The 10126-nt window shown below is 37.8% G+C and overlaps 2 protein-coding genes across 2 annotated transcripts; both read left to right on the forward strand.

Moving 5' to 3' along the window:
* Positions 1–268: 268 nt before the first annotated feature.
* On the forward strand, positions 269–1647 carry LOC149173258 (uncharacterized). Its single transcript, XM_089426633.1, has 2 exons — positions 269–1533; positions 1635–1647. Exons 1-2 carry the CDS (start codon positions 272–274, stop codon positions 1645–1647), a joined length of 1275 nt encoding a protein of 424 aa, XP_089282759.1. The 5' UTR covers positions 269–271.
* A 17-nt stretch (positions 1648–1664) lies between these two features.
* LOC149173259 (putative LRR receptor-like serine/threonine-protein kinase At3g47570) lies at positions 1665–3998 on the forward strand. Its single transcript, XM_089427895.1, has 2 exons — positions 1665–2975; positions 3078–3998. Exons 1-2 carry the CDS (start codon positions 1691–1693, stop codon positions 3200–3202), a joined length of 1410 nt encoding a protein of 469 aa, XP_089284021.1. The 5' UTR covers positions 1665–1690; the 3' UTR covers positions 3203–3998.
* Positions 3999–10126: the final 6128 nt, after the last annotated feature.

Below are 10126 nucleotides of genomic sequence, written 5' to 3' on the forward strand. Positions count from 1 at the left end.
GACGCTTGAATTTCTATCATTATCCGCACCTCAGGGAGGCTACCGTTAATTTCATTGAGTAAAAGTAAAAGACGAGAGAGTGGTTTTCGAGTAATTTATGGAAGTGCGATATTAGCGTCTCGCAGGACTTTAGGGTTTTTAATATTTGTTCCGTTTGAATTTCTATATTTATCAGCGCGCAATGCATTTAGAGTTCAAAGATTAATTAATTAATTCCTATAAATAGACGAAGAAACTGAAAACATTATCATTCCTTTGAGAGCAGTAGAAGATGCAGATCTGTAACGTTCCCATTCCCATTCTTTTCCTCTTTTCTTTTTTCATTCTCTTTCTCAGTCCACCCACCCTTCAATTGTCAGACCATCGGCATGCTCATCACGGCAATGCTTCCGATGAAGAGGCTCTCCTTGCATTTCTCTCTGCAATCACCTACGATCCATGGCAATCGTTAGCCGCTACGTGGAAACGCAATGTTTCCTTCTGCGAGTGGACAGGTGTCATATGCAGTCGCCACAGACACAGAGTGGTTTCACTCAATGTTTCATCTATGGAATTGCAAGGTACAATCTCTCCTCTTCTCGGCAATCTTTCCTTTCTTAGGATTCTCGACCTTGCCAATAACACTTTTCATGGCCACATTCCCTATCAATTCGGAAATTTGTTTCGCTTGAAAACGCTTTACCTGGATACGAATCAACTCCAAGGTTCTATTCCACCCACTCTTGCCCGCTGCCGTAGCTTACAAGACATCTCTCTGGCCCTGAACAAACTCATAGGGAACATTCCCTATGAACTAATATGCGATCTCCCCAGGTTAGACTTCCTAATTTTTTCCTCTAACAACCTGACGGGTAGAATCCCTGCCTGCTCGGGTAACATATCAAGAGTCTTCACGGAAGTGTACTCTCCCGGGAGCGTACCTTCCGAATTGGTTATAGCTCTGCATGAGAACCACCTCTCAGGACAAATCCCATCTTCCTTTTCTAACTTCACCAATCTTGGAATATTGGATATCACCCTTAACCAGTTGACTGGTCACATTCCCGTGGAGTTGTGTCGCAAGAGCATGCTGTTGCAGGAACTCTATCTGGGTGGTAATCAGTTTAGTGGCAGGATTCCTGCATCCCTCTTCAACTGTACCAACCTTCAATTGCTCGACTTAGGTCTGAATCAGCTCGGCGGAATGGTGCCAATCGAGTTGGGTAAGTTGACGCAGCTCCAAGTACTCGACTTAGGTGGCAATCAACTGGTGAGCAGCAGCACTACAGACTTGCCCATTCTTACTGCTCTTACTAACTGTTCCGCCCTACAAGAATTAGATTTAGGCTATAATTATCTCACGGGACGTTTGCCCTTTTCAATAGGCTACCTCTCTAGAGAAATGCAAATCCTAGCCTTGGGACATAACGGATTAATGGCGGAAATACCTCCACAGATTGGTAACCTAACTAATTTAACATATCTGTCTTTACAGGGTAATTCTTTCACTGGGCCAATCCCAGTTACACTAAAAAATCTTCAAATTTTGGAAAGGTTATATATGGGAGACAACAATTTACAAGGAAACATTCCCATGGAAATTGGGCAACTTAAAAAGTTAGGGCTTTTGGATCTCCAAAGCAATAATTTGTTAGGAAGAATTCCTGATTCTATAGCTAACCTTCAGCAACTAAGGTATTTATATCTTAGTATGAATAGGTTATCAGGGAAAATACCAGAAAATCTAGGGAAATGTGTGAACTTGTTAAAGCTAGACCTTTCATACAATAGGCTTAGTGGGAAGATACCTCCAACCGTTGCAAGCCTTGCAAATTTAGCTATCTATTTCAACCTCTCAAACAATTTATTAGTGGGTCGCTTGCCTTTGGAACTCAGTAAGATGACTATGATTCAAGTTATAGATATTTCTGCAAATCGGCTAACTGGTTATATTCCAAGTGGGCTTGGAAGTTGCAAAGAATTACAATACCTAAATCTTTCTTGGAATGCACTTGAAGGTCTAATCCCAATCTCACTGGGTGAACTTCTAAGTCTTCAAAATATAGATTTATCTTCCAACAATTTGTCAGGTGGAATACCCGCATCATTGGCAAATCTCAAAATGCTCAACCAATTGAATTTCTCTTTCAACAACTTCTCAGGAGAGGTCCCGAAAGGTGGAGTTTTCAATAATCTTAATGCCACGGCATTTATGGGAAATCCGGGTCTCTGTGGACCTTGGGTAAATTTGTCATTGTGCTCTACTCACAAGCATAAAAGTGTTTCTCATCTGAGAAAAGTTGTCATACCTATTGTTGCAGTTGCAGTTACTATTGTATTGTGTTTAGTTATAGGAATCTTGTGTAGACTAAATCACAAGAAGAATATTCCTATTAATGTTGGGGCATCCTTAAATGTGGGGCATCGAAGAATTTCTTATGGAGAGCTCATCATTGCAACGGATGGATTTAGCGATGCCAACTTGTTAGGAGTGGGTACTTTTGGGAAAGTGTACAAAGGGGTTTTGAATGATGGGACACTAGTTGCCATCAAGCTTCTCAATTTGGAAAGGGAAGGGGCTCACAAGAATTTCAAAAAGGAGTGCAAAGTTTTGAGTAGAGTCAGGCATCGGAATTTGATTAGAATCATAACCTCATATTCAGACCTCCAAATGAAAGCTTTGATATTTCCATTTATGCCAAATGGAAGCTTAGAAAAGTGGTTATATCCTAATGGTGAAGTAGAAAGTTGTTTGACATTGATTCAAAGGTTGAATATAGCAATAGACATTGCCCAAGGTATGGTATATCTCCATCACCATTGTTTCATGCAAGTGATCCATTGTGATTTGAAACCAAACAATGTGCTTCTTGGTGAAGATTTGACAGCATATGTAATAGACTTCGGGATTGCAACCATATATTTTGAAAATAATGAGGATTCAACTTTCACTTCTACACTTGCACTTAAGGGATCAGTGGGCTACATTCCTCCAGGTATTATTTGAACTAGATGGCATTTTAGACAATATTATGAGTTTCATATTTTTATTAAATATTTTGAACTATAAACCTTATGACGAGAATGTTTGAATGCAGAATATGGATTGGGTGGGCATATCACAACAAAAGGTGATGTTTATAGCTTTGGAATATTGTTATTGGAGATGCTCACTGGAAAGAAGCCTATTGACAACATGTTTGTGCAAGGAATGAACTTATAGAAATGGGTGGGTAACCATTTTCCAAATCAATTAGGGGAAGTGGTGGACAAGACTTTATTGAGAGGAGCTAGTACAAGCACTCAAGCAGATAAAGATCTTAGCTGCCTCAATCAATCCTTAAGCATGGGTTTGCTTTGCACAAGAGATTCTCCAGAAGGACGACCTACTATGATGGACATTGTGGGCACACTCCAATCCATTAGAGACACTTTTCAAGGCATTGGTGGCATTCCAAAACCGCAATCAGATTTCACATGTTTGTTGGGTGATGCAAGTACAACTCACAACAACAACAATGCTAGCGGAGGCCAAAGCTCTTCTACATTCTAGAGTGTTGTAAGAGAGCAATCACTGTGTCACTAAACTATATAATAATTTGAGTCTATTGTCATTATCTGCCTGTAGTGTGAGTTTTATTTTCTTCTTTATTGTTGCAAAACTAGTCTTATTCCCCTCCTTTTCTATGGATGTCTATTGTTGAGCACATGTGGGTCTAAATATAAAGTTACATTATCCATCCCTTGTTGACTTGTCTCAGCTTGCCTTTGGCTGCCCCATGAACCATTGGGAATTGACATCATGTATTCATCAATGGCTGAGTGATGAAGGTCTTGGAATCTAATCACCAATCTTCTTCTTTTGAAGGAGTAGACATTATAATTTTGTAACTTTATCTGCCAAACCTGTTGACAGTGCGAGCATATGATTTATTTTTTGCAACTGGAACATCTCTTTGATTTATGTTTGCATATACATCACATACATTATTGGTGGTGAATTGTATCTACATATAGTCTTCACTATTGGTGGTGAATTGGATCGACATATAGTCTTCACTATTGGTTTTACATTGTAGAAAACTGACAAATTTGTTGTCCTGAGATTTATTGTCTTTTACTGAAAAATTCGACTCTGCAATTTTCTGGCAATGGCATAGGCACAGATATCTTTTTGGAAGGATAACACGCACCTCACCTAAGATGCCGATTCTTTCCCACGCACCATTCTAATGTATAACCATACAAACTATCACTTCAAACAGCACACCGAACTCCCCGGAATAACAAATGAATCAAACCTGAATTAGAATGAAGTGCGTGCTTGTTGGGTGATGATATTCAACTCCTATCCTTCATACACACTCAATCTGATTTAGATACTTCATTCATACTTTAATGCAGCGCATGCGCATGAGTTGAGACTGTTTTCATTGAATTTAGCAACATGCACCATTTAACAACTGCTGATAACTCTGGAAATTGCCCAATTTAGTGACCCTTATCTATTAAAAAAATCCATAAAAAACTGAGTCTAATTTATGCAGGAAAATAAAAATAAAAAAATTTACTCGAAAAATGTCAATAATATGCGAAACAAAACTAAACTGATGATTAAGCATGCCTAAAATACTCTCAAGGTTATGCATGTTTAAAGACAAAATTTGAGGAATATTTGACACAACTAATCTTTAAAATCAGCGCCCAAAAACTACATACAAACACAGTTTATCCAGTAATTACGCAACCTTAGAAACACTGAAAATAAATGATACTTTGACCATCTTCGCCTTCCATGAAATGCCCCATTTGACCAAGTTAAAAGTTGATTCATCTTCCATGTAAGAACACCTCCTTCAAGCTGATTTGAACTCGCATATTCGTGGCCTCTTGAAGTAACAATCACCTTGCCTAAAAATCAAAACTTTCTCTAATAGTAACAGTTAAAAGTGGACATTATTAAAAATAATAAGTGCACAAATGTCTAGATATACACAATTGTGAGAGCTAATAAAAATAGTAACCCCTCTAAATAGTCAGGAGTATAATGCCAGAAAATAAATATATGTCCGATATAGGAATGCATGTTTTTGGACGTATTTAGCACTTAAATTGATCATTTCTCTCAAAGTGAATTGGTACGTTGAATTGCTCCTCTTGCATGCACTAAATCGATACCATTAGTAACATGGGACATTGATCTGCTTTATGTATTGACCTTCACCATATTGAATAAAGTATAAATTACATTCTTTCTCATATTCTGCTTGTATCATTACCTACTTATTTGTGTGGTTTTGTGACATAACGATAGTAAGGTGGAAAATTTCCTAGTGAAATTCTAAGGATGGGTCTGGACCTCTCTTACCCATTTACAACTTAGTTCTTGATATCCCTCCAATTTTATGTTTTTGATATCCTTTCAATATTATGTTTTTGTCAAAACACCATGAATAGAAGTCTAGTTTGACTTGAGCTATAATAAATGTTTCTTCCGTATGATATGTTTATTAGAATTCAAATGACTAACTTCTCTTAGTGTTAAGAATATAGGAGAATTTGAAGAGCTATGTAAGGAATTCTTTGATCAAGAAGCAACTACTAGCAATTATTGTCTTGGGTAGTCTAGAGGAATCAATAATGGCTATGCAAGTAATGCTTCACTTTGTTTCAATTAGATTGAAATGATGCACCGGAAAGCATATGATTTTTTGCAGTCTGTATTATTTATTGATGGAATGCCTATGTTCTCCAAGTATTTGGATTCATTTCCTTTCCCATGCTACATTATTTTGAAGGACATTTATGCTTTCCCAAGGACACTGGAAGATTTCTTAAGACTAGTATTTAAATGGAATCTCCTTTTCTCTAGTCCATTCTTTTTGTAGATTTTAACATCCCCTGGATAGTTTGTTGATTGAATTAAATTGTGATAACATCTGGGGAGGAAATTATTAGAATAGTGGAACTTGAGTCATGCTTATGAAATGTGGAAGATGGATTTTTGGAAAACCTATCATGGACAGATTTTTGCTTTTGGATGTTCATTTTACCCTGATTTGATCAACCTATTGTCTGTTAATCAATAGTCAACTTTGCATATAATTTTGGGATTTACTAGATCTTGCTTCAGTAAGTTATGAAGGGGTTCTTAACTGAATTTGGTCCTTAATGGACATCAAATTAATTTTCAATTTCAATTCCATCTTAAGAAAGGATGAATTACTAGTCTCAGACACCTGTCATGCATATAGTTTATTGTATCAGATATCTCTCTGCCATGCTTTGAGTTTAATGTAACATATATATTTCTGATTAAAAGAGAAATTATTGTTTGTAGATGATAATGAGTAAAAGTTGTTTGGATATTGACAGAAGTAAGCAAGTGGTGGTCAAGATAAAGAACTTCCCCTAAGTCACATTTCTTGTTGAATGTTATGAATTTCCTACAAGATCGGCTAATGCTACCCTGGATGGTGGCATTTGTTGTTGAATATTTGAATTAGAAGTATCCTCCATGTCTTCCCACTCTTATTCAAGTTTCTGACATACCAAATATGTTCAAGTAGATGATTATGGCATTTCATACTCTCTAGAGAATTGAATGTACGTTTACAAATATTTGGATTCTGCATATGCTGGTTGCATTACTTGGGATCTTTTATTTCTATTATAAGTCATTACTTCTCAGTTTTCCTCCCAACTATTGTGTGTCTAGGAGGTTTAAGTGCTTGTATATAGTATATATAAAATTTATAACAATCATATGTTCTTTTGATTCAGCTATTCATGTTAGCATTGAAGTTAACGATCATATTTTCTTTTGATTCAGCTATTCATGCTAGCTTTGAAGTTTATGTGTGCAACCTAGTCATGCGATTTTGATGAACACTGTTTGTCAACTAAATTTATAGTAGCCAGACTTTGGTGACCAATAAATTGGAGTATGAATAGCTCCTTTGGCTTTTATATACTTCCTTTATGAATAAGGATAGAGGATGAATTTGTGTTATATTACTTTTCTAATGTGCAAGCTCTTGAATACAATAGCAACTAGGCCATTATTTCAATGCAGCATTTACCTGCCATTAATAATTAGTAATTATCCATAGTAGTACATGGGCATTCAGACTAAATCATTACTTATGAATGACTCGTTAGGTGATCTAACTATTCAGAATTGTTTCGATCCGTTGGATGAGAAGACTCATGTAAATTTATGTTTTGCAGTGGTTCAAGTTAACATAGCTAAAAAAAATCTAAGATGACCATAGGGAAACAATATTTCACCTTTCCACCTTGTGACAAGAATCAATATCCGGCGACTATATGTGATCCATACTGCATGATTATGCTACTTATAATCTGGTCATACAGGCTACCTGTTACCTTCCATATTTTTGGGTTTGGATTGAAGAAACATCAGAAAATTTCACGGACCATAAAGAACCAAATATTGGTCTCAAGGTTTTTCCCTAGTTCCTAATTGAAACGGAGGAAAGTGGGTCTTCGGTTCTTGTTTGGTCACTTGTTTGTAAGATTTGTTTCATTTAATAGAAAATGCTAAGCAAATTGAGAACATTAGGCTTGATAGAAGCAAGTAATAAAAGGAAGAATAGAGGCAATTGTGGTGTTGGCATTTTGTGCCCGTTCATGTTAAAATTGGAAACATTTATTGTATCGATTGCTATCTCTTTCATACTAAAAGTCTTATACCATTAAAGGATTCTTTTTTATTTTTTGTTTTGGATTTCTTAAGCTATGTAGCTCTCATAAATTTGTAGTACCTTTTATTAATTTTGGAGTCCTCCATGCCCTAAGTTCATTGTTGGAGAAGGACATTTGACAGTGATAGTGGGAAGCCCTTTGACCCTAAGTTTGTCTTCTTCAAGAAACATAGGAAGAAATTCATGGGAAGAAAGTCCCAAAAGGGCTGAGGAGCAGTAGTGGGCAGTTGAGAGATGTTCAAAAATAGAATTGTGAAAAACTCGACAAGATTCTCGATGTGTTGATGTGTTGAAGGACTAACAGTGAATGAGAGAGAAGGTGGAGCCGAGTTTAGTGGCCTAATCGATTTGGTTCATTGATAGAGGCAGATTGGAGTTGTTGTAGATCGGGAGCCGAAGGACCAACCAAGTGTGTTCAAGGTACGAATGAGGGGGGACGAGAGAGCGCGCTACATCAACCGGATGATCAGAGTATCTTGTTTAAGGTAGATTGGTGGTTGTCATGACAGACACCAAGCACTATTTGTTTGTATCTTGTATCAGTGAATGTATGAGGGCCATTATCCCTGGTACAAGAGCCCTAGACTATTGTATTATCAATTTGATTAATACAACAAAGTTGGGCTTTTGTAAAAAGTTATCTATATTTTTTGCACTAGTAGATTTACTATTGTATATTATTCCACTGTGCATAGTCTCGTTGTGAGACTTGGATTGGTAGCATCAATGATTGTAATATTCTAACCTAGAATCCAGTATCATGGAAAAACAACATGATATCAGAGCTTTTGCAGGTCTAGTGAATCAGAGTTTGCACAACAAAGTAGCTCAGAGGGAGCTAGGATCGTCTAGATCATGGAGCAAAGGGTTCAACTAAAGACATGGAGATGTGCTCTTGACTGGCTTGGCAGCAAGATTGGTTGGGATTTTTGGTGGATTGGCAGTGACCTTGGTGAACAACAATCTTTTGTAGGGAGGATTGTTGATCATGGACTTCCTATGAATTGTCATGGATGGTTGGAACAACTAGAGGATTGCTTTGGGATGGACAAGATCAACATGATCGAGATTGTTTCATGTGATGGATTGGATGTTGGTAGGCTAGTTTCTTCATCATACTGTGATGTTGCATATCCAAAAATGGAGGGATGTGCATGAATCTAGGAGGATGAGTGCTTGCAGGACTAGGTTGTGGTGATGATGGCACGTGTTCGACCGTAGCTCAGACTGAACTTGTAGGACACGAGATCAGTGATAGGTTGAGCTAGTGGCCAAGTAGAGATTGTGTAGACAAAGGGATTCTAACTTCAGAGGGAGTAGCCCTATGAAAGTGTTGAGGTCTTCAAGTTCAAATGACATAAGGTAGAGTTACTACCGAGATTGTAGGGTTCATTCTAGAGAGTATGTTGCAGGATGTATACCAAATGGGCTAGTGGCCTCAGTGATGATGTTGATGGATACTTCCTTGTGTTGGAAGTACCTCCCTCACTAAGAGGGAGTGTTGAGATTTGTATCTTTGGAGGTACTCCAAACCCTAGGCTAGTGGGTTTTGGAAGAATTAACACACAAAAGTGACTTGTGGGCTAAGAACCCAAGCTTGTGGGCTTTGCACCCAAGCATGTGGCTATGAAACCATGGTGATAATTGATGGTTTAATTGGTGCAGATGAAAGAGGGCCTCTAGAGGAACTAGGGGAAATGGAAATAATCCAAATCAGAAGTCTAGAAGTTGAGTTATGAATTTTTGAATATTATGTGTTGGCTTGTGGCAAAATTTTAAGGTTGGTTGTACTTTAGGAAAGCCCTAGAAGAGGGCTAGAGATTTCCACATGAGAAGATATAAAAACGGATGAGGAGGATCCTCATTCGATCATCCAACAAGGGAATATTTTCCTCATGTGAAGATTGAAACAATAAGGCTGAGTTCCCTGAGGTAGCCGCAACTTAGAAGGAGAGGAGAACAGTGCTAGTTTGGGATGTGTTTGGGTCTATTTTCGGGTTGTGGTTTGTAGGTGAAAGCAACGAAGAAGAGGAGACTAGGCCAAGTTGGTGGAGGCTTATTTTAGGCACAAAAATCAGCAGTAATTTCCCTAATTGCAGACCACATAATTTTGTGTGAATGAAGGTGGGAAGAAGGCCTATTTAGGGAGGTCGAGTATCCTACTAGGCTCCTAAAACAGGGCAATTGTCTCCAGTTAGAGCACAAGAAGGAGGATTATTGTAGGTGGGAGGAAGTCTAGTTTATGTAGGGATAAATTCCCTCACCAGGGCCGAGTTCTTCGGTGAGGTCAGCTCAGATTCCAAGAGGTTTTGAACGACATATTTTTTCAAATTCAAGGGTATTATAAGATCACATTATGTATGTATTCAAGGAGGAAAGGTGCAAGTTGGTTGCTGCCAATGATTTTCCTTCCAGCCGAC

This window comes from Pinus tabuliformis, chromosome 4_2, assembly GCF_031772625.1.
Source record: "Pinus tabuliformis cultivar Carrire ecotype Pingquan chromosome 4_2, CPIR1, whole genome shotgun sequence".
Taxonomy (NCBI): domain Eukaryota; kingdom Viridiplantae; phylum Streptophyta; class Pinopsida; order Pinales; family Pinaceae; genus Pinus; species Pinus tabuliformis.